The sequence below is a fragment of the Halyomorpha halys genome, unplaced genomic scaffold (assembly GCF_000696795.3).
Source record: "Halyomorpha halys isolate HHAL.00 unplaced genomic scaffold, Hhal_1.1 Scaffold120.1, whole genome shotgun sequence".
In the NCBI taxonomy this organism is placed as follows: domain Eukaryota; kingdom Metazoa; phylum Arthropoda; class Insecta; order Hemiptera; family Pentatomidae; genus Halyomorpha; species Halyomorpha halys.
In genome coordinates, this window is record NW_027108251.1 from 727,405 (window position 1) to 752,559 (window position 25,155).

Sequence of the window (25,155 nt, forward strand, 5' to 3'; positions counted from 1 at the left end):
TGTACAAGCGCTTCAGTAAGGACGCACCGTATAACAGCGTGGGTCTAATGACGGCCTTGTAAGTCTGAGCGAGAGCTGTGGAGATTTTAGTAGATGGTACAGCCTGTAGGTCTTCTGACGTGTCAGCTTTAACCTCTCACGAACATGGCTGGAAAAAGTGAGATGGCGATCGAGTGTGACTCCCAGATAGAGTAAATAGGTGGAGATCCGTGGGTCGACCTCGTCTATCTTGAAGTGAGTAGGCAGTGGTTTCTTATATTTTTGGTATGACATCACAATAGCATCTGTCTTGGCGGGATTCACCTTGATTCCAATGCGCTTGAGTTCAGCAACGATGTTGTTTGCCGCTTCCTGAGCATGAGACAGCGCCGTTGGAGCATTAATGCTGGAGGCGTAGATGCCGATGTCATCTGCATAGGCAACAACCACTGCCTTCGGATGCTGGATTGATCACACATGAGATTTAAAATTTTGTGGACAGTTCAAAAATTTTATGAAATGTTAGACATTTTTTCGGATCCGTCAAAATTTTGTAGAATAAAGCGTTGTGTGAGGAGGATGGAAAAATATTTCGGAAAAGTTCTTCACTCTGTCTAAGGCTTTCGCCGCCTGCACCACAACAAATTGTACGTTGGCTCAGTTCACGAAGTAGGTTACAATGATCACGAATTGGTCGATTCTTCAGCATATTACTGACCCATACATACTTTTTCTCTTATTGTTATTAAATGCTTCCATTATCGCCCCACAAAATGGAACTGTGACGTTTACAGCTTTCGGGTCAGCCCTGCGTAACGTTGGCATGTGTGTTCAAACAAATCGCCCTTCCATTGCGAAAAGTTTAATCGACACTGAAATTTTGTGCAGTATTTTTGTGTAGTAATCACCCTTCAGGGTTCAAAACCAAATATATATGCTCAAAATTTTGAGTGATGTTTTTGGCAGCGTGAGTGTCCCTGGATTCTCATTGAAATAGTCTGATAGAGTTTAAATACCGAACAAAAAATCACTACAGTACCTTTAATTGTGTCTATTTGAATTAATGAACCATCTCGCGTTGTTACTAGTAATAAATGATGCATGAATATAAAATAAGAAAGAGTTTAGTAATTGTTTTTGTTTTTCCATTGTCTTGTAAATCGTCTGATTTTACTTTTGCTTAATAATATGTGAAATATATGGTAAAGGGATGTCTTTTTATCCTGAATAATCAAGAAATAGCTTTTATATTTGGATGATAAGATGAACATATTTTCTAAAAGTTTTTTTTTTAAACATCATTATTTCTTATAATGCTTCACGGTATTCAAAGATTGTCAAAAAGTTACCCAAGTCTACGATTTAATCTATAGAGCGATTTGCCTTTTTCATATGGTTATCACCCGACTTCATGTTTCATTTCTATTCTTGATTATTTAGTAGGAAGTTTATATTCCATACATATATATTTCTTCTAAGCCATAGGGGTGCGTGGGGTTGAGGTCATGAACCAAAAAGATGATATACACTCTATGTATTTTGGTGATAAGGTGAAGATACTTTCGATGAACTTTTTTATAAAAACGCGAATAAGTATTTTAATGAAGAATAGCTGTTTTAAAGTGAACAACGATTAATGTTATCCCAAAATAGAATGCAAGTGAAAGTTCTATGATGTGCGCACCAATTTTTTTCTTATAAACAAAACTCACAGCATCTGAATAATCCCTCCTCCTTGAAATTATGCCACTCCGATTATTATCAGTTTATATAATTGTATTATGAATAATATTTTGAAGGTTCAAAATTAAATTAGAATGTTATTTGTTGGTCTTACAGAATTGAAGGAAGATGATCCCAGTAGCCGTAAAAAAAATGTACTAAAATTAGCAAGTTATACAAAAAATAGTTCCTTGCTGTTTGAGCACTTATTACCTCAATAAAAAGGTTTTATGCGAACAATTAAGTGAAAACATAATTTTTTGCGAGATATAAGGGGTGTCTGTTTACACTTAAGGATTTAATTAATGTAGATTATGTGTTCATTTTATCCCACGACCTTCTCTTATGAACTGAGATAAGCACAATAATAATTTGTATAAGTTTAATTATCCCCGAAGGAAACTGGTTGACCTATTATCGGAACGATGTGGAAGGAGACTCCAAGGTTACCCGGTCTCGGTGAAAGCCACTAGTCTATATTCAGTTAGTGATAATAATTTGTAGGGGAAGGTTCTTAGTGTGAAGCTGCTGGCAGTCTTGGACAAGAAACCTTCGTACCTAACAAAATGGTTACAAAGGAAAATATTAAAAGGAAGGCCCCAACGCCTGGACCTGGCCCTCTAGGGAAATTATATTTGTTCACTTATAATATTCTTCAGTTCCTAGGGTAAGTTTTGGTTAGTTGATTCTTTAGTATAACTTAAAATAAAACAGTAGACTCCAGCCATGTATATATATTTAATATTTATCCTTTGCTTTTATATAATAAGAAGTGATAAGTTATTATTGATACAATATCTTCCTTGATCTGTAATTGTTTTTATTATGATTTTTTAAAAATTTGATAAACTTAGAGTATGTAATCTCAGTACGCTTTATTTATATTTTAAAGACATTCATACTGAAACACACAAGATCAAGATCATGTCACCTGTTTGTTTTTTGAAGAGCCTTGTTTCTACACAGTTGTTGGCCAATTATTGCTGTATAACAAACAATGTCTGCAACTTCCTTAATTATTACTCAATTATTTTGCATGCATCAGATAAATCATTTTAGATGACGGTTTTTGAAAGTTTTATGATGGATTTGATTTCACTTCTTTGAAGAATTTTATCTTACTGAATCCTTTTAAAAGTCTACATATATAATTTTTAAATAGCAGATCCTCATGTTTACTAAACTGTTTCATGGTCTATTTATTACTATAGTTTCATTAATTGTTTTTTTATGGACTTCTCATTTTAAATTTTTAACAAATATTTTGTTCCAACTAAAAGACTGTACTGATTTTAAAGTGTCGTGGTTTTGTATATCATTATGTGAATAAAGCATGATGTTGCTGTTCCTTAATCCGTATTAATTAGTTTTAAATTTTCTTATCCAGATAATTCTGTATCAGTTGGATATTTTGGAATTGTATTTATTTTTGTAGAAGCCGCATATATTCAAAAGCTTCCTTTTACTAGTTTTAATGTTTCTCCTTATTTTTATATTAAATAGCTATTTCCATTAAAAGAATAATTTTTAGTCTTGTAGTTAAACTATAGTATTTTCTGATGAATACACGAATTTTTAAATGAATTGTGTTAAAATCAAAATTGAAATTTTATGACAGGTTATGCATTACTATGTCTCTTATTTTTCTATTTCGAACTATGTCTTGATTCAGATATTTTTTAGTTATATTATTCATCATTAGTGAAACAGCTTACTCATTTATGTTTTCTTTGATTTTTGGATAATTCTCTTACTAAGGAATCCCTTAAAAAGTTTTAATAGAATAATTGTTAGGATTATAATTGTTACAGACTCAAGTAGCCTATAAATATTATAAATTTAAGGACAGACTTTGTAAGGAATCATTAAATTAATAAACTTTGAAGGAATCAGTTTTATTAATTGTTCGTAATTAATTATTTATTTTTATCGAATTTACTTTGTAAGATAGTTATATCAGGCCATGTTTTTGAATTAAACAAACTAATCAATAATGAATCATTGGTCGTAGGAAATGAAGCACTTGAGATATTTTCAATTCTTTCATTGAGTAATTGGTTCAGTTAATCATCGGTTTCACCTGCTTCTGTATGTGATAAATAGTATATGTTTCATAGTATATGTTATATGTTTCATCATCAGTTTTAGAAACTCCTGTATTTCATAAATCACCATAAATTCTTTGCCTGTATATTGTAAAAAACAAAATAAACAGTATATCTAAGTTACAATGTGAAATGTGGAATGTTGTTTTTAAAAACACTTTTAATTAGCATAGTACCAAATTTATCACTTTGGTACACTGGTCTTAGAATATTAACGAAAAGAACTATAGCAGTTTCCAAATAGAAAAGAACATTAACATCTAACATCTCATAAAAATCAAAGAAACTATGTTATCATTTCTGATTTTATCAGACCAAAAGCCATGACATAATATTATATTTTTAACTACTGAAATATTTAAAGTATAATTTTATCTAATTAGCCTTTGGTAATTTTGTGTTAATTTTTAGTTGGAGTTATTTATTATATCAAATAGTGATACATTTTGCCTCTGGAAAGGATTCTACGTCGTTATGGGAAGCAGTTAAATTTACGTTAATGATATTCCAAAATGCAGCAATTTTAGAGGTAATATTTTGTATGATTAATCAATTTTATATGTTTTTTTTTTATTTTTCTTACGATCTGATTATTAAAGACTTTTCTAAATTATAAAGAAGGAATAATTTTGTTTAAATGATTTTAATTTTGATGTTAGTTCCTTGATTTTTGTTTATCAACTGGGAAAGCCATCGTTGCATATACACTATTATAGAATTAATTACTAAGAGTTATTTAGTAATAACTGCATGATGTGCATCTGAAGTGTCGTCTCACTTTTGTGTAACAAGACCTACCTGGAATATTTATTATCATAAATAAAAATATTTCCTGTCCTTCTGAAATAAATAACTTCGTTTCCAGGGTTCCATTGTCCGTTGTGAACATTTTACATTAAATTCATAAATATAATATAGGTTAACTTAACATGAACAAAACCGTCACATACTGTTACTACACAAATATATATGTATTTATATATATATATATGTATATATATATGTGTGTGTATGTAGGTATGTTTGTATGTACACAACCTATTCACACACACACATATATTTGTAATGAATTGAAAAGCTCTCATATTAATTGACCTCATGAACATATTATCCACTTATTGTCAGATTTAAAGTGGCAATTGTGATTTGATGATTAAAATACAAAAAGAAAAAATCAATTTATTGTTTACTTTGTATTGATTATAGAGTTAATGGATCTATAGGATTATATTAAAGTAGAAAAAATTATGCATTTTAAAAATGTAAATAATGTAAGTCCATATCTTTTACCCATATTTTTTACTATCCTTTTCAATTGTTTTAATTAGAATGGGAGTGATGGAAGTCTCTTGTATACCTAACTAACTATAAGTGTTAAATTTAAGATTCAATTTAAATTTTTTTTTTATGTTATAAACAAAATTCTCAGTGTATTAATAATTCCCACATCAATAATCACCTTAGACTTATGCCTCTTTGGTTTTGATCAGTCTGTATAATTTTATTATAGAGTTTTTAAAGTTTAACAATTAAATAAGAATGTTATTAGTTGACTATATAGAATTAAAAATTTTTTTTTTTTTTTATAATTTTATAATTTTTTGATTTTATAATCCAGATTAGAATTAAAGAAATATGATCCAGGTTGCGGTCAAAATTGCATGTTTCTCATAAATAAATGCAAATAGCAGGTTTCTAATAAATATTCTTTTCTATTAATTCTTAGTATAGATTTAAACAATAATATAGTTTTTGCTGCAGCAGCACAATATACTGTTTATATAATTATTAAAATGAAGTTCTTCTGATATCAAAAGAATTACATTATTTTTTTAACTATTTGAATAATGTTTTTTTAATCATATTGATAGAAAAAATCAATTAAATGCAAGGCTAATTATAAAAAACGAATAAACAATAAAAAGAAAACGATTACATCAATAGCTTTGTACTTGATACCTTATTCATCAGATGCCGACAATTGATGATTATTATTAGCATGCATATATTTGAAAATGTTTTTTATGATTCAGGTGTCATGTCATTGTATGTATAAGTTATCTCGTTTTCAATATTGGCTTTTATAATGTTATTCTAAGAATATTTTACATTACAAAGCGATTTTCCTCTCTCTTTGTTCATATTTGTTATAATATTAATTTATTGTGTTCCAGGTTTTGCATGTATTGCTTGGATTAGTGAAATCGAATGTTCTTATCACTGGTATGCAAGTTGCTTCCCGTGTTATTGTTGTTTGCGGCGTACTTTCAGTTACCCCGACAGCTCCTCGAAGTATAGGATTACTTCTTCTCTTGATTGCCTGGACGATTACTGAGATTATTAGATATCTTTTCTATGCAATCAACATTTATACTAAAGTTCCTTTTTTTATAGTCTGGTGTAGGTGAGTTAGCAAATTCATTTAGTTTGATTGATTTAAATCTTTTGATGTAATGCGAATAGCTTATTACAATACCTCGGTTGAAATTGGGCTGATGCAAAAATAATTTTGGATATTTATTAAAATATGATGTATCATGCATGACCTTAATTCCAGTAATGTTTTTATTTATAGTTTTGTGTAAATCTTGAGGTTTAATGTATATGTTGTCTATTTCCAGTTATAAGAACCAATAAAGTGCTTTAAAAACTCATTTGTCATAGCATTTCTTGGTTTTTAAAACTACCAAAAGATAATTAATGCTTCAAACTTTTAAGATTCGCTCAAAAATTTTACTTAAGATGAAAAATGTTTGAAATTTTTAGAATTCTGATTGTGATATCTTTTCTTCAGTAATATATATTTAGTAAAAAAAAATTCCTAGAGAAGCAGTAGACTTTTCCCAATGTACAACAAGTTTGTTTATCTCAGCAGGAAAGAAATTTTGTCATCTTAAAAAAAATGAGCTGGGAAAACACATTTTCAATATCACTCTAGTTTTGAAAGTTGTTCACGTGCTTAAAAGAAGTATAAGTCAACAGAGGAGAAGTCACATAAAAAAAGTAAGCCTTGAAGATTTTGGAGCCCAAAATGGTGTAGTCATAGCAGTTTTGGTCGTGCAATGTTTTGCCAAGCATTATTGTAGATAAAGATCAGTCTCTTTGAATTAGTAAATGCTGGGCAAAGAGATTGTAACTTCCGATCTATGACATTAATTTATTAAGAGTATTTATAGGCAGTGATAATCTTGCCACTATTGGTGACTATAGCTAGTCATTGTCAGCTACAAAATAGTGTACCAACAACCTTCCTTGTCTTCCAACTCAAAACCTTTACTAACTAAAAATTTCTGGAACCGATACCAATGCTGCATTGTGCATTTATTAATGGTTCTCTGATCCCACTTGGTATTATTAGTGCAGCACTGCACTATAGATTTAATTCAAGAAAATTAATTTGACGATTATCATTCTGATATTTTCCTTTTCAGAGGCTTTAAATGAACAAATTTATTTGAATTTGGGTGAAAGAGGATATAAAATATACCTGTATATTAATACATAAAATATAAACCGATATAAAATAAGTTTTATTTCAGTTTCATGAAATTGGATTTCTAGTGTTTATACAAGTGGTTTTAAAATGCAGCAAAGTTAGAAACCGAATACTTTTGTATCAACTCAATACTATATTTATTTAAACTCTATATTTTCATTATTTACAAAATTATATTGTAAAGTTTATCTTTTGAGAAGTGCTAATATGATTGGATATATTTGAAGACTAAGCGAAAAACAGATGATGTTACTTTTTTTTCTTTCAAAATTGAGTTATTGGTGGATTAATATAAATGAAGGAAAGCACCATAGACCAAAAAGAGATAATAAAATAGGTGAGATTCAAAAAGTAATGAACTTTCAACACTTAAAAATGAATAATGATAATACATTTTTTTTTATGCCATCTCTAACTTAGAATTTCACTTTTCTCGCATTTAAGTTTTTTAGACACGTGTTTTTCCCCTGTGGTCTTCATATGGTGACTGAAACACTGTGATCTCACCTTACTATTTGATATTTATGTATTAAAAAAAGTGTTTCGATTTCTGATATCAATTAAAATTACTCTGTGAGAGAATATATTTGTTAGAAAAAAAAATGTTTTATCTTGTTATTTTATACTTAATTTAATTTCGTGTGTTTTAGGTACACACTCTTCTATGTTCTTTATCCTGTTGGGGTAACTGGTGAACTTCTTTGCTTTTATGCTGCACAAAAATTTGTGAAACAGCATCATTTGTGGTCAATGGAGCTTCCGAACGTAGCGAATTTTACTTTTAGTTATCACTATTTCCAGCTTGCTATTATGGCATCTTATTTACCCTGTGAGTACATGTTATAATAGTTGTGCTAACTAAATTTAAATTTTAATAGCAAATTTTAATTTATTATTATGATTTTCAGTGTTCCCAAGGCTGTACCTTCACATGGTTTCACAGAGGAAAAAAATAATTGGTGGAGAATCGGGGAAAAAAATGAATTAAACATTGTGTTATACTTATCACATATAATCTTTAAGTGTTAAAGGTCAAATGTATAAAATATGAAGGAATTTGGGTTCTGATTAGCTTGTAAAATGCTAGTAGCATTATCAACTCCATATTGTGGGAGTAGAAATCCATAAAGATGGATTTATTATTTTTGGAATTTGGAAGTTCATTTTTATTCCAATCCAGCTTAATCTTCTATTTGGAATCTTTCTATGAAATATTTCAAGATAATGGAAAAAAAATAGGGTTTTGTAAATAGGTCAAATTATGATTGTTTTTGTAAAGGTTTTAAGTTTTAGTGGTCATATTATTTTAAAACTTTTCCTTTTATGTTGTTTTATGATATTAGTTTATATTTAAATAAATTTTATTGTAGAGACAATTGTGATTCTGAACATATTGTTCTGATAGTTATCATATTGTCGTCAAGTGATTAAAATGATCTGGAAACTTTAGTTTTAATTGCCAATGTAGAAAGCCATTTTGTAATTATATTATAAAGTTATTTATTTATTTATCATATATTATTTTGATAATAGATTGTTTTTATAAATTTGTGATCTTATTATTATAATTTATTCTTGTTCACCAATTCCTTATTTGTTTTAATAAATAATAACTAAGATTTTAAGAAAAAAGGTCTACATAATGAAATAAAAAAAAAATTAATTATGTATTGCAATGAATTATAAATATTTCATCTTCGAATTGAAGTTAAAAAAACAGCTGAATAGAAATAGCATCTCTCTAAAATTGTTTATCTTCATAATCAAAATTTAAAGAATGGTTACAAAATTTAAAGATAATGCAGTGTTACTTAACAAATATGATTACTCCAATTGGTGTCTGTTAAAGTCTGCTTAATATCACATAGAGAAGAATCAAATTTGAAAGTTAATGTTGAAGATCAAGAAATATATAAAGTATATTAAGGAAAGACAGAATATTTAACTAATGCTGCTTACTATTGATAATTTTAGTATATTAAATTGACCTTGAATTGATTTTTAACAAAGCAACAAGGCTCATGTACCAAGTATAAACTTTTTCAATAGTTTTTATCCTAAATTTAGGAGGGAGGATTATTTTCTAGGAACAAAAATATTTCTATTTATAAACATAGGCCAGTTGAAAAGATCATTTTTAGATTTTGAAAATTATGCATGTTGGCACGATTTAGAAAAAAAATATTAATAATGTTCAATATAGTTCATTCTAAAATGTTTAGTGAAAAGTTTCATACTGTTTGATTTTCAACTGTTATAATACTTAAAAATATTAAAATATGCTTCTCTGATTGTTTAAAAATCTGAAATAACCAATATTTTAAGACAAACTTATTGATAAAATTTTGAAGATTGATAAAAAACTCACATTTTTTAAACAATAAAGATGGGAAAAATACTTTAAATGGTATATTGTTAATTTAATTTTATCGCTCTTTAAATTATCCAAGCTATAAAATGCTACTTAAATCACTCATCAAAAATATTGTTATAATAAATATTAATGATGCTGTAAAAAAAAAAAAAGAAAAAAAAACTATATTCAAGAGAGCTATCATTGATGGCTCACTCACTATCAGTAAAGGGAGGGAGCAGATTGCCAACTGAAGATAAGTTAAGCATTAGTGATGATAAGAATGATATTTGTGGGAATATTCTAAAACAAACTGTGGCTTTCTTCTAATCAGAAGATAGGTACTTTGAAGTGCAATTATACTTTGTTCTTTATTTGAGTCAGCTATCAAGAAAAGAAAGAATGAACCTCTCCTGGTTTGAGAATGGAACCTAATTTCTTCTAAGGCTTATCTTACAGTTTTAAAGCATATTTCCAGTCAAACACCAACATAAAAAATACTTAAGAGACCTTTAAATGATCATTCGGAATGACAGTCATTCCAAAGCCAGACTGATTGAATCATGAAAACCCTATACTATCAGGTTGAATGGTGCTTATTTGTATATGAGATATTGAACAGTAAAAGCTTCTCCGCAGGGTCACTTTCGATTCGTAATCAATTTAGTTTATTTAATTTGTTTTATTTATATATTAAATAAAATTGAAATAATGAATTTGATTCGAATAAACTGAAATGCAAGAAAAGAGTGAAGACCTCACAGCCTCAAATTTTGAATGATCGGATTTCAAAATTGTCTGTCATCAGTATTACTACATGATCATTCTGAATGTCTATGTTTGGTTTTAGTGTCATTCTGACAAATCGGGGAAGGGTCCCTTTTAAACCTTAGATGAGCAAGGTGTGGAGGTAGCTATGTTTGATTAGTTCTGACATCAATGTAAGAGGAAGGTACTCTACACAAGAAGGTCTCTACAATACATGTTCAATTGGTAAGGTTTGCTGGACAGGAAGTGGATTCACAAGATGATTTGTCATAAATCCTCGCAGGATGGAAACTTAATTCCGAAAGGTATTCGCTTTAGATAGTGAAGCGGGTGACAAGTCCTATAGGTATTCGCTGTAGGACCCTTGGATGTATCCTAGTGTTTGCCACTTAATGGTCACAAAACAGATATGAGAGTTTAAAAAATTGCATTTAAAAAAATAGATAATTGTTCAATAAACAAATCTTTGTTTTGCCCAAGATGGGCAATGAATATTAATAACAAAAATAAGAAGATTATGAGTATTATCCAGGCATCGATCAGTATTTAGTACATATTCTCACCAACTCCCCATTAAAAACTTATTAAAATTCAACTGACTTCTGAAGGAGGAGCACTTAAAAGTGTATGTATCATTAACATTGAGAATAGACCAACGTACTGTGATTTCTCCTGGGGTCAAACTTTTGATGCGCAAATTTAATTACATCAATTTTCAAGATGAGTTTTAACAGTCCTGACCATTATGGGAACCCACCATACGGCACTTCCAAAATCATGTCACGTTTAATGGACGTGTTCGATGTTCTTGATTACTGATGGGAATCAACATACTCCTCCCGTGCCTACTGAACGGGATCTGCAGGGGATTCTCTTTCGGTTAATTAAAAGAATAAGTGAAAAAAGAAAAACAGAACAGGAAAAAAAGGGATTTTAATTTAAGCTCGTAAATAAGTAAAATAACTAAACTGGTTTCAAAATATTTTAAACTGCGTTGAAGTCTTTTTAGGAAAGAATTAATAGAATTTTTTATTATAAAGCTTCTTCAAAGATGCAAAGGAAGGAAAACTCCTTTCTCTTCAGCTCATTAACAGAATAAAACTAACTAGTATGAAGTCTTCCATGTTTCTTACATACTAATAAAGAAATATTTTACTAAACTAAGAAATTGAACTGATTACTACCTCATAAAAAAGAAATTTTTACGAAGTAACAAAATGTCTTGATGAAGTACTGAACTTAATTTTTCACTTGTTTTAAAGAATCCCTTCCCCATCACCGCTTCTGCTAAGTTTAAAACGTTAAAAGTAATAATAACAGATGGGAATAAATAGGATAAGAGATGTCGTATCAACAGACGGTTGCTGGAATATAATACATTAACAGACGGTTGACAAGACACCGTGTAGAATTTCAAAATCAAATTGATAAAAAAAATAAATACAGATACAAAAATTCTATATAAAACAAATAACAATAGACCAAATAGGCTAAAGCAAACTCCAATGTTAAAAAAACAACCCATCAGTAACATAGGGTACATTTTCTTGGGGAAGGAGAGCAAAATTGAAATGTTTTATAAGTACGAAACAGAGGTCATTATGGATGATTCAATTTGAGACAAAGTAGGATGGATTGAGGATTTTACGAAGGCTTATGAAATTTCAAAATTAAAAGCGAAAAAATTTGATGGGTTACTGGAGTCTCAAATCTCAACTTACTAGGTCCAAATAGGCCTTATTTTAGCTATACAATAAGTCTTTTGTAATTAGTTGGAACTGTAGACCGTTTGTCTTCTAAGTGTTGAACCAGTCGAAATCGACAAGCAATTGGTCCTTTTGGTCTTGCATGAGGATTTACAGTCGTTTGTCTAGATGTCCTTAACAAACAATCTGTTCCATAGAGATATGTGGAGAATTACTAAAGGATACCAAAGGCATAGGACAGGAAGTCATAGATTTACGACGAAAGGTAAAGTTATGATGGAATTTTGAAACTATTTTTTAAGAGCTATGGTATGGAATCGGTGAGTTTGGTGCAATATTTATATTTTCTCACCTCTTTTGGATTTGGATTTTTCATTCGTTTGTTGTGGATATGGAAACTTGATGGCAATAATTTTCTCTTCTATTTACACATAAACTTACATCGTTAAAGTCCCTATTGCTTAACAACAAAGGTATTAATTAGTGTTCATTTTAAATTTCAGTTACTCTTTTAGTGGAACATTTTGTCACAATTTTATCAGTTTGAAGTTTCCTTACATTTTGGATTTTCAAATAAAAGTGAGCGAGTACGATCTCTCTACTCTTTCCAATATGGCGTCTCAGGAACAGAAAGGTTGAACATCGAAAAGCACCATGTGAATCCTTTAAGTTTAAGATTTTAAGTATTTAATTAATTGTATTGCATTTTATTATGTTTAAGCCTGAAGAAATTTAATCTCCTTTTCTTTTTATAAATGTAGCTAATAGATCATGATACATTTTATTCTAAAGACCCAATTACTGGTGAGATATGTTTTTAGAATTTTAAAATTGCATAGATAATTAACATGTACTTTCAAATATCTGCGTATGCGTGACGAATTTAGTGTTGCAATCACCTGCCTCATACCAATTTTATTGCCTCATATCAATTTCATTCACCTAAAGCAAGGGTTCCACGTTGATAGTGAAAGCTAGCGCAGCCACTATGATCGTGTAACCTAACGTTTGCTGTCGTACTATCAGTATTTGCTTGAAAGTTAGTTGTACTTTCAACTATCTGCATATACGTGACGAACTTAGAGTTGTAATCACCGTCACCATGGAAACTCCACTTAAGTACCTTGTTCTTGCCGAGCTAATTAATTTTACTACTTCTTCAATAATTTAAACTATTATCGTTATTATATATTTTTTCTGTCTCTTCCGAGTATAATACGCTTTAACAGAACTTGATTATTCTCTTGCCTCATCATCAATTATCCTATCAAAACTTAGGTCGAATTGTATAAAATTAAGTTAATTGGGTGTAAACCATCTTCGGGACGTCTTTTAAGTTGTGTTCAATTTGTTAAGTCAGTTTTAGGCAATTCAACTTACCTAGTTTTTCATGACCACCTCAGATATATAATATATAAGATACATTATATTTTGTTGTTGTTTATTATCGAAAAAATAGTTTAATTCTCGATAAAATTCTCCTACCAAAAAATAAATAAAAAAAGATAGTATAATCCTTAATAACATCATGTGTAGGGATTCCTACACATCAAAAGACAGATAGTTCTACTATATCTTCCTTAATCATTTAGATCTACGATTATGATACTATTTATAATGGATTATTTTATCATTTTTTTATTCTGCTTTTTTCATATATTTATTAAAAATCAATTAATCCGTTTCGAGTGAGAATTGAGATTTTATTTCCTCATCAATCATAAGCAAAGGGAGTAAGAAATGAGATAATAGATTTTCGAGAACTCAATTAAACAAATTTGAAAGTAATCGAAACTCTGTTTCAAACTGGCCCCACCGTCGTTTAAATGAAACATGACGTATTCAGTAATTGGATTAATTGTTACACTAATTGCAAAAACTATTTTTTTTTTTCAAAAATATCTTTCAGCCATTATGCAACATTTCAGCATGATAATGTGTATTCATATGATTTCATTAATATTTTGGATTGAATTGGCAAAATTTAAAGTGAAAATTAGGTCTCTCTTTCTAGTTGTAAAATCTAGCATCTCCTTAACATGTAAATTTTTATTTATTTGTAATCCCATATTTTCTCCATCCTGTAATTTGATATGATTCTAACAATATAAATAGGAATACCATATAATTAAAACAAATTCTATGTTTTTCCGAATATGTAATGGTGTTTTTGGGATTTTTAAAACTTTGGAAAAAGTAAATATAATAAATTAATTTTGAATTTTCTATAAACCAAATGCTAACAAACACAATAAGCTTTTAAATGAGCTATCAAACTTCTCTTTAGCTCTATCGGTTGTAAATCTACGAGCCTTTCTTTATCCGAAGCTCATTAAATTCGAATATTTGTGTAATTTTGAAACATCGATATTAAAAAACTACTCATTTATAAAATATATATTTAATGTATTTGCTTAGTATCTGCAATACACTAACAATCGTGTCTGACCCATAGATCATAAAGTTATGTTATAATCTCCTAATATAAATATAGTAACTATTTAGCAAAGAGGTTTATGCTCTAACAAGTCTTTACCATTTTAATTTTATTGTTATGTTTTTAATAAAGATTGAGGATTTTTCACTGAAGCAGTACGTTTCCTCAACATGAATTTCCTTTCGGATCTCCCTGGGTATTCTTCCAGATCACCCTGTCCAATCCACACTCTCTACTCTCAGGCCATGGTCCTTCAAAGATTCTTCCATTTCATTGTGTCAGGTTTTCCTTCGTCTATCTCGTCCTCTTCTGCCATCTATTTTCCACAAGTGTACCAACCCTGCTAACAGTATTTCAGACATCCATTTTAAATGTCTATACCCCTTCAGGTTTCCTTTTCTTTTTAAAATGAGAAATATTAATGGTAAATTTATAAGACCAATGTTTAACACGAAATGTTTTCATATTTGTTAATAAGACTTTAGGTATAAATAGCATTTATAACAGCTACCTCCCCTCCTGTATGGTAATAAAAGTAGCAGCGTTTGTATTCGACAAGGGATCAGGATGCAACCATTGAGACAATGCGAGTCAGCAAAAACGACGCTGTAACTGTCAAGGTAATGGACACCATGCCAACTTTGGGACTTCCATAGAATTTTTTTACGCAACAAAAAGGTTCAGGAAAGTGATTGTGCATCCAATTGAGGGAATAATCGTGGAAGAGACGATTTTAAAAATAGATCACAAAATAAAGCAAAACAGTTTATGGTTGTCCTTTTACTTCATAATGGATTACAGCGTTTTAGGAGTTTTTTTTTTATTTTGTAGAATATCCTTTATCGTTGCAACACAGGATGCATTGAATAGAACGATAATATGATGGCTTAGTATTTAGTAGAATCATTGTTCTAAAACAAAACAACCATTTAATTTGTGCCTAACAATGACAATGTTAATCAATACTAGCAGTACTATCTATTTTCTGAGTAATCTAATCTGAACATTCAAATTTAAAATTAATAGATTTGTTGATTAGATAAAACGTTAAAATTACTTGAAAATCTTAGGCTCTGGATCTGCTGGAAACAATTCCTTGGTAGTGATCAAATAATTTAATTATTACCTTTACAACTAAAACCCATATAGGGTCAAAAGTTCAGAACATTGTATGGAATTATTGTTTCTACACCAACAGATGAGCAGGGAGGTTATTTGGTCAGAATCCATCACCACATTGAGCCCCCAGTTTAAGAGTACCCATATTTAAGAAACTGGATGTACTCCTTGAGGGTTTTTCGACTACGAGATAGATCCACGGCTAATGTAACGAACTAATTACACCGCCGTACTTGAGCATAGATCTGGGAGATAAGAAGTACTATGCGTTACTTATTGAGATATCCATAATTGAATTATTTAAAAAAAAAAACCATACCACTATAACATCTAAGTTCAGTTTCAGTAAGGTAAAACTATTTCTTGAACAACGGTTGTGGAAGAAGGAGAGCTCGATTGCCATGTTTTCCATCAATTCAGGATACCCACTTAAAGAAGGTGGGTGTGCTCCAGCAGGACACTCGAACACACAGCGCTTTACACACTGAACTGCCCAATTTAATAATTAAAACAATAATAATTTTATATAAATACTAAAAGTTATTATGTGGATTGTAATCTACACTACTACAGCTGCTTTAATTCAACTCACAACAGCTGTAGACATCTGCAAACTCTCAACCCATCCATTTTAGTTTAAGTCGGTGCCTAAACCAAATCAAGTTAAATTGATCATGCCAGAACACAATTTTGACTACATTCAGGTACCGAACCGAATTTGTTATCTGATGTGTCAAACGTAAAATGAGAGTAAAAATATTGAATTCATCTATTTTCTGCATGAATACAAAACTTCCCAACGTTTGGTTGTGAGGAAGCAAAAAATAAAACTGAGTTATTATAAAGTTTTAAATTACTCAATCGAGGAACGTTATATTTAGTCGAAGCACCCAGCCTCAGTGACCCACTACGGCCGTACAGTTACCCTCCATTGATCAAGGCATGCTTCCAATGAGTCATATATCAATAAGGCCGAAGTGTTAATGATGATGATGACCAATTCCCACGTGGACCGCACGTGTGCTAACGGTGCGATCCTCCAGAAGAGGTTTCCGCATGCCACCCCGGCTCCTGGACGCTGGAGGAATACATATGACCCGGCTGGAGACTAGATATATATACCTGCCAAGTACTACCCCCACCGCCACTTCTCGTCCTACACACAGACAGTCACCATGCTCATTGATATCATTATTACAGGTAATTATCAATTTATTTATAATTACTTAATTGGGTATTTTATGAGTCATTTATGACTAGTCTTAAATACGCATGCTCAACTTAGTTTCCAGTTATAATGAAGACTCTAGTTGCTAATTCCTTGATTATAAGGTATACTGTAAGGCCTATATCAATATATAGAAATTTTGGTATGTAGAAGGTCAGATATTGAATCGACAACAAAAAATTCAAAGTTCATAATTCAACAGTTTCAGAGGATATTTCTTATAGTTGCATAAACATATCGTGTTTATATTAGAAAAGCGAATAACAAAAAATAAAAAATTCATTCCTGACTAACTCGTAAAAATCAAGGAGTGCAATCTGATGCACAAAACTAACACTACTCACTATTGACTGACAACACATTCATTCGAAGTCAAATTTGAAATAAATAGGGTACGTGAATCAATTTTGTTTTTAAAACAAGGCACAGGAGTGTTTCCTGAAATGTCTTTTAGTGGAGAGCAAAAAAAAAAGTTACTAAGTCTGATTTAACTTTATAATATTTTGCAGCTAAAAAAAAAAAAAAAACACAACTTACTGAAAAACACATTTTTACGTACAGTTCTCTATTTTCTACAAGGGTATATCACTGCATGAATTGCCAGATGACCTTTCCACCAGTTTACAGGATGAAAAGAAAAATAAACAGACAGTTGACAAACTTTTTGACTTTCAATATTATATCAATCTGTGTAATAAATTTAACTATAGCCTACTAATAAGCTACAGACATAAAAGTCCTCCACAAATCAAAAGTCCAGACAATTAGAAGATTATTTTTTTGCAATTCATAAAATTAAAGTAATAATGATTCAAGTGGTAGATCCCTATAAAAACAAACATGAAATTCTTGGAAAAAGAATTAAAGGAAAAAGAGTCACATGAAAATAATTCAAACTATTTTTATAATTGTGGGTTTTCACATGTTTGTCCCAAGCTATTCGATGTAAACTATGGAAGATTTTAAAATTTCGGTAAAATATCGTCTAAAACGTATTTTGATCTTAATAATTTGATTTTTTTGTATGCGCATTTTCCCATAGCTGCTGACTGAACTATTGTGAAGTTTGCTCTCAAAATCATAATTAATCCTTATTATTATGCCAATACAATACTTACAAGTGTCTTAGTAAGTAAACGTATAGGTAATGTTTTTTGTGCCCTTTTCTATTTGTGGGGTGGTGAATGCGGATTTCGGAAACAAAAAAGAAAAATTGAAGAACAGAGGGGAAGCATAAATAGCAACTGCTTAATTATGTACTACCTCACTCTCGAGCTAAGAAGGATTTTGAAATGAGACTTAAGGAAATGCAATGTATTATATTGTAGAAGAATCATGAAGTTTATTTACACAATAAATATAATTTTCTATTAAGTTCAAGCAGCTGCAAAAATATATAAAGCTCTGGATAAATGTATCAATTTATTGTTCAAATGATACAACATGTATATAAAAATCCAATACAAATCTACCATTATGTTTAAAAAACATTATTAATCCCCTAAATTGTAAACGTATAACTGAAAGTCTTGCAACTTCGTTGTTCTTTTTTTTTATTTTAAAATTTCATTTTAATAACAAATTAAAATAATTATATTGTTAATAAAACAATCATACTGATAGAGAAAAATGTTTTATCACTCTCGATGTAAAATTATAATCGTCTGAGGTTTTCTGATTAAAATGTCGAGATAGCGAGTAAAAAAAAAAAAGTATTGAAACAAAAATAGAACAATAAATGTTCAATTGAAACGATTTGAGGAATAGTATGATCACTTCTTGATAAAATGATTGGTAATAATAAAAATAAATAAATATATTCAATTTAGAAAGGTACTTTCAAAGATTACATGATAATTTTCAATAGTAATTTAATGCTAAAATATAATTATCGTTCCACGGTTTCCAATTGTATCTAATTATTTTTCAAATATGTATGAGTTTCAGTTATACAATATATTATACAACTGCTTTTGAATTTAGGTCTAAGTACAGTAAAAAAAGAAACCTCAAGTAATATTGTATCCTAGCATGTCAGATCACATAAGTTTAGAAAATAAAATTTAAAAAAGTTGCCAAGTATATATATATATATTCAGTATAGCGTCCTGTAGAGTAGGATATTATCATTTTCAATACATTTTAGAATTAAATTTACGAGAGAAAGTAGAGTAGAATCCATTGGACCAACTAAGATACTACTGGTACTGGTATTGGTATTTGGTGGGGGAACAAGCCCAGCAAGTGGGCCTAGTGGTCCTTTTTGCCAACCCCTGATGGCTAACTAGGTTGTCACCGCGTACTAACCAAGGTGGGAGTGTCAAGATTCATTCTTCGGGACCGCCGAAAAATAAATGTTTAATTGCCTCAGGTGGGAATCGAGCCCACAACGTTCCGGACCGAGCGAGTGCACTGGGACCTGCGCCCCAACCCGCACGGCCGTCACGTCCCTAGCTAGATACTAACCCGCACAATCTATAAAAAAAAAACACAAAGATCGGACTGACCGTTAAATCGATTAAAAAGCCAAATAGACACGAAATCACATCAAACAAAAATTTAAGCAAATTTCTCTCCAAAGTAGACAGACAAGTATGTTTGACCAGACCTGTTGCTTGTGGTGCCTCAAAACATTTCTTTCCACGATGTTTGTAGAATTTTAATTTTTTTGAAATTTGAGATTCCAAATAGTTGTGTTCTGTGATAATGACCTTTATATATAATATAATAGACCTTTATATGCAATAAAGCAACAATTAAGAAACGTTTATTGATTTACAAAGTGTTTTAATCTGATGTTTATTTTTTTAGCTCTTTCAGTGGCCGGGACCTTTGTTCAGGCTTCTCCCCGAATCAGAGTGAGTATAATAATCTATGTATGTTTTATCAATATTGATGATTGGAGAAATGTATTAAGAAATGAAATGAGAAAAGATATCTATCATTTTCCACGAGAGTCTAACGCCAAGTTGCTACCTCATTAATTAGTCGATAATTAATTAATTTTATTAATTATGAATTAATTAAATTTTTTATCACGATTGAAGTTGAGTAAGCTTGCAGGAAAATTTAAAAAAAAAATTGTGAGTGAGGGTAAAGTATTGAATATGAAAAATTTGAAATTAATTATTTTAAATTTTAAATGAATAAGTAATACAATTATTAGACAATTCATGCAAATAAATGTAGTTTCAATTGATTATTTGGAGAAATATTCAATATTTATGAAAAAAAAATAAACAGAAACGGGTTAGTAGCTAAACTCAACCTTGCATCACAATCAATAACACAATTAATTTCTATATTATTGATGAAGGTTCGACAATAATTGTTTCTCATCGTGCATTGGATGCAACGTTAATTTGCATTGCTATTATTAGACAATGATTTATGATTACATTCTCATGTTTAGGTAAATAATGCTCAAAGAAATGTGAGAGAAATTAAGTATTAATGAAAAAGTTAGCTATTAAGATAAAATGTACTTTTTTTCTTAATAATGTATTATTCATTTTAGAAACAACGTTTTGACTTTCTAGTTCATCATTACATGTCAACTATAATTTTATAATCTACAATTAACAAATATTATTTAATAAACTTTTAAATTTTTATTTGGTAAGGTTTAGTGAGAGTAATAGTTCTTGTTTGAATATTTTTATTTAAAAAAATCAGCAATATTAAAAAAAAATTGCTCATTTAGGTGTTACCTCAGGGCTTACTTAGCTCCCTTCAAACTAGAGGACAGATCATTGTGCCTAACTTGTTATTCCGTGAATGAAACAGTGTAACATTCAGTATTTCCTCGAGAAAAGATAGATATTTATTATAGATAGATGTTTCTTCACCCAGAATTTACAGCTATTACAGTGGTAGGAAATTTTAATTAGTTGATACTATTCGTTGAAAACTAATTATTTAAAAGATTTGTTAACAGAGTAATTTCATGCTTGAGCAGTTGAAAGCAAAAGTAGTTTAAGAACTACTTTTTCTTTCCTGATATTATTCTGTTCTCGCCACGCTTCATATTCATGAAAAAAATGCTTAAAAATATATGCCAAATTTATATATTAAATTAACTTCAAATAATAACTTAAATATTTTACACTTTCAATGAATAAGAGTGATAAAATTAATAAGATTATAAGAATTAATGAGTTAAGAAGTGTGCATTTGAACAGAGATAAATTCCGTTGTAGAACTATTTTAATTTTGACAGTCCAAACGTTTTGGGAATGCTCTGTAGATCCGCCTTTAGACTTTAGTATGATAAGCACGGACGAGAATCGCCGACTCAAATATCCGCTGGGAAATTCCGTCAGACATTTGTTGTTTGCCTGGCACTTAGTCGAAGGACGACAACGAATTCTCTTTTTGGAAGCTGACCTCGACGCTGGGACAGCAAGTCATCCCGATATGCGGAGTGTTAATTAGCTTCATGTTTTGTACAAGTAAAGGGGAAAAAAGTAATAGAATCATTTGCATTGTCAGCATAACATAATTTCTGATTCTATGCCCTTGTCAAATGAATTCAATAATCCCTAGAGATATATTTGAATTCTTGTGACAGAAATTAAGGATTTACCTTTATAAAGGTTGACAGAACCTATTTTTTATATTTTCCTTTTTTCTCAGCTTACAAAGTATTAAGTTTGATAAGAGTCCTAAACCTGAAGTGGATCGGTCTTAGGAATACTTCTGATGGCATGATGGACATACAAGTTTCCTCTTGGCTTGTCCAACAACGGCCAACCATCTTAATCCATCAGATGCCTGAGTGATATCCATTGTCGAAGATCCTGCCATTCGTGGATTTAGAGGAGGGACGTTTAAGACACTCTTATAATAAATGAGATTTTAATCCTAGGAATAATTTTACATTCTACGTTTTCTCGTGCGGAACCACATTAAAAAAAATATATGAGTTCATTAAACAATATGTATTTAAATTCAAAATGAACTACACACAGTAATGTACAATACTTCATTATTTTTTTTTTTGCCAAATTTTCAAAATACGAATAAAAACATAATTATAAAAATCTTAAAGTGAGAATTTATAAACACTATTCATTTAGGCTAAAACAAATGCCGAGTGCATTGAACAATTAACAATTACTAATCTAAAAAACGAAGTAAATATATTTTAATATGGGTGGACAATTGCATTTGTGTCCTCCTGAAGAATGTTTCAAAGTTACCCCAGTTTGTTGTATAAATTACAATCTATATAAAGTTATTGTCTTTTTAAGTTGTGACACTATCAAAGAAAAGCAACGGATAGCCTTTGTGACTTATGGGACCTGTTCCAGAAGTTATTTTCATTTCATTTCCTTAATTTTTTGCATTAATTTTAAGTAAAGGGCATTAAATGAATACTCTATGTTCTTGAAACATAAACCCATGTCAGTTACTCCAGTTGCTAAGTTATCCAGGGATATGTTGCACAGGTGCGACGTGGCCTCCCCCTGGAGCGGTTCTCGCTTCCTGACAACGCCACTGCCATCCGGGAGAACATCGACACCTCGTTCAGCTGCCAGTCACGGAGTTATGGCTACTATGCCGATCTGGACAACGACTGTCAGCTCTTCCACGTCTGCCTTCCGGTCGTCTGGGACACCGACGGCACTCAGCAGACCTTCATGTGGAGCTTCATCTGTCCCCAGGAAACTATATTCAACCAGGTGAGGATCAAGGATTATCTGTCAAAAATAAATACATTGGATTTATTTTTGACAGATACCAGAAATTAAAACTTGTTTAATTTAGTGAAGTGCAAAGGATTCAACTAGTAGTATTGAAAAACAAAAAGTTGGAAGGGGGAAAAATTGTCAGAAAATGATTGATTGAAATAGGCTTCACTCGCATTAGAACATTTTAAAATCTACAAGGTTCTTGAAACAATTTTTTAAATAGATTAAATCAGCTTTCTTTAAAAGGTTTCAACAGAGTCTGAAAAAATGTACCTATTTTCGAATTTTTTTACTTAGAGTACTATCGCCTTCCCAAAAATCTTAAAAGTTAGTTCTAAGGTTAAACGGTTAACCTGAACTAAACTAAAATATTCCAGTTCAAATTTGACTGATAGTGTCGTAAAATGTTATACCAGTTTGCTGAATAGAATTCTATTTTATGGTACATGAACTGAATATACACAAAAATGGCCTCAACCATCAAAGAGAAAAGGAGAATAGATTTTATGGACTATATCGAATGCGTCCAATTGTATATTTTCCTTTAAACCTTTTCTACACTAAATACAATTATGATGCCACATTATTACTGGCTACAAAATGAAAAACGATAAAAAGTATTTTATTATTTAAAAAAAAATAGTTTCATCTTTTAGTACCCAGGTCTCATTTTTTGTATTAAATTAATTTTTTTTTTTACCCCTAGGGGGCCAGTTGCCACCTCCTGCCCCCCTCTGGTACGGCCACATATATGAATGAGTTACACAAAACTAATCTTTCAATAAGAAACAGGAATAGCTGAAAAAAGTAAAATAAATTTCAGACGAGTACTTCTAACTTTCTAATTTAATAAATATCAACGGAATCGTTTGTTCAAGTAAGTACAATATTATACCATTTCTCTCACCCCTCCCAAAATCCGTTTTTCGAAGCTAGGAAAAAGTTCTAAAACAATTTTAGAATTTTACCAGAGATTAAAGAGTAATTTTTAAACTTCTACTTATTAATATTTTAGTGTTGAAAATGTTTTTTTTCTCCAAAATTAACGATCCCATTAAATGAAGTTAGTTGGTAGAAACGTAGGATGTAATTTCACCTTATTCTGAAAATACATATAGTCAACTTCAGAAATAACGCCATCACTAGAATTTTAAAAAAATACTAGAAGACATTTTGAAAAAAGGAGATAATCTAATGTTAAACAGGCCTTAGTACCTTTAATTTGAATTTAAAACAACTATTTATACAACTATATAAAATTTATGGGAATGTCAGTTTAAAATACTTGAAATATGCGTGTAAAGAGATGAATTTGCCGGTCGTTTTGATGGATCTCCATAACATACGACTATGAAATTACGTTGTAAATAGCAAAGAAATGTCCTTTGGAAGATGAAACAGCAGTTTATGAATGACATTGCACCTTGTAAGGATATGCGTCATTGTCAAGCTACGCACGAGCTTTCCTGATGATCTTAACATACTTCAGACAAACAGTGTAGCATGAACTTTGGTTCCAAAGTCAGCTTGCTTTCGTAACATATTAAAGCTTTTAATAAAATGTTCATGTAGATAATATAAGGCAACGAGCTAGGAATTAGGAGCTAGGAATTAGGAGCTAGGAATTAGGAACTAGAAGATTAGGAAAACAAATAATATATTACATTTTTTATAATAATATATTACAGTTAAAACCCTCTTAACGAATAATTGTATTAAGGTCCGGCCAACTAGGTTAATTTCGAACCCATTTGAACTCCACTATTACGGAATCTCTCCATTCCGGATGTGGACATCAAATCTATTCTCCATCTCCATATTTCACCCCTTTATAATGGAAACAATTCATAAAGTATGAATGAAAAACTCAGGAATCTACATCTAATTATTGTGGGTCCCTTATTTTGAGGATATGTTACATAATACTGTTGTCTACCAAAATTAGAGCATTTACGAAAAATTATATTAGATAACAAGTACGCATACAAACATACGTTTGTTTGTAATTATTTAATTATTCAACAAAACGATGGTTGAGGCAAGATGTCCCTAGAAATTGATTTGATTTTTTTTTAATCATATAAAACCATGTTATTGTTTCTTTCGGATTGACGAATTAATTACTAATTAAGTGATGATTTGATAAACAGCTTTATTATTTCATATTCGTGGTATTTTCACCTTGCTCTCTTCTCAAAGGAAATCTCTATGTAACGGCTACAATTCCGAGTACGTGTCCGTTAAATGTTCGTTTCACTGTATAATACGGTACAAATAATCTTTCAGTGTGTAGTTTTTAAAGAATTTATTAAAAACAGAGATTATAAAACTTAAGGACATTATAACTCAAACTAGGAACAGAAAAAAAAAATCACTCAATAAATAAAGTAGAAGACGTTCGCACAAAAAAGCCCTTTTTTCCGGAATTTGTATTTTGTATCAATCCTTAATTTCTATTTTATTACTAATAAAAAGATTCAAAACTGTAATTTTTAAAGTTTGTAGCTACAATAAATGAACCACTGGGAGCAAACGTGATATAAATCATT

General features: G+C 30.3%; 2 protein-coding genes across 2 annotated transcripts in view; both read left to right on the plus strand.

Moving 5' to 3' along the window:
* Positions 1-2,172: 2,172 nt before the first annotated feature.
* Positions 2,173-8,428, plus strand: Hacd1 (3-hydroxyacyl-CoA dehydratase 1). The gene is made up of 5 exons (XM_014416340.3): positions 2,173-2,368; positions 4,218-4,335; positions 5,981-6,210; positions 7,953-8,131; positions 8,211-8,428. The coding sequence occupies exons 1-5, from the start codon at positions 2,268-2,270 to the stop codon at positions 8,288-8,290; spliced, it is 708 nt and encodes a 235-aa protein (XP_014271826.1). The 5' UTR covers positions 2,173-2,267; the 3' UTR covers positions 8,291-8,428.
* Positions 8,429-16,816: 8,388 nt separating this feature from the next.
* Positions 16,817-25,155, plus strand: part of LOC106678054 (uncharacterized) — an 11,224-nt gene continuing 2,885 nt past the window's right edge. Inside the window, exons 1-3 of the mRNA XM_014416347.2 lie at positions 16,817-16,885; positions 19,725-19,771; positions 22,364-22,597. Of these exons, the coding sequence (XP_014271833.1) occupies positions 16,861-16,885; positions 19,725-19,771; positions 22,364-22,597 (306 nt within the window). The 5' untranslated portion in view covers positions 16,817-16,860. The remainder of the gene's footprint in view (positions 16,886-19,724; positions 19,772-22,363; positions 22,598-25,155) is intronic.

Excerpts from the sequence above, each read along its gene's own strand:
- Hacd1 (XM_014416340.3), top strand. The coding sequence starts at position 2,268 with ATGGTTACAAAGGAAAATATTAAAAGGAAGGCCCCAACGCCTGGACCT. Across the intron at positions 2,369-4,217 it reads AATATTCTTCAGTTCCTAGG|TTGGAGTTATTTATTATATC; the intron begins GTAAGTTTTGGT and ends GTTAATTTTTAG. Across the intron at positions 8,132-8,210 it reads TATGGCATCTTATTTACCCT|TGTTCCCAAGGCTGTACCTT; the intron begins GTGAGTACATGT and ends TATGATTTTCAG.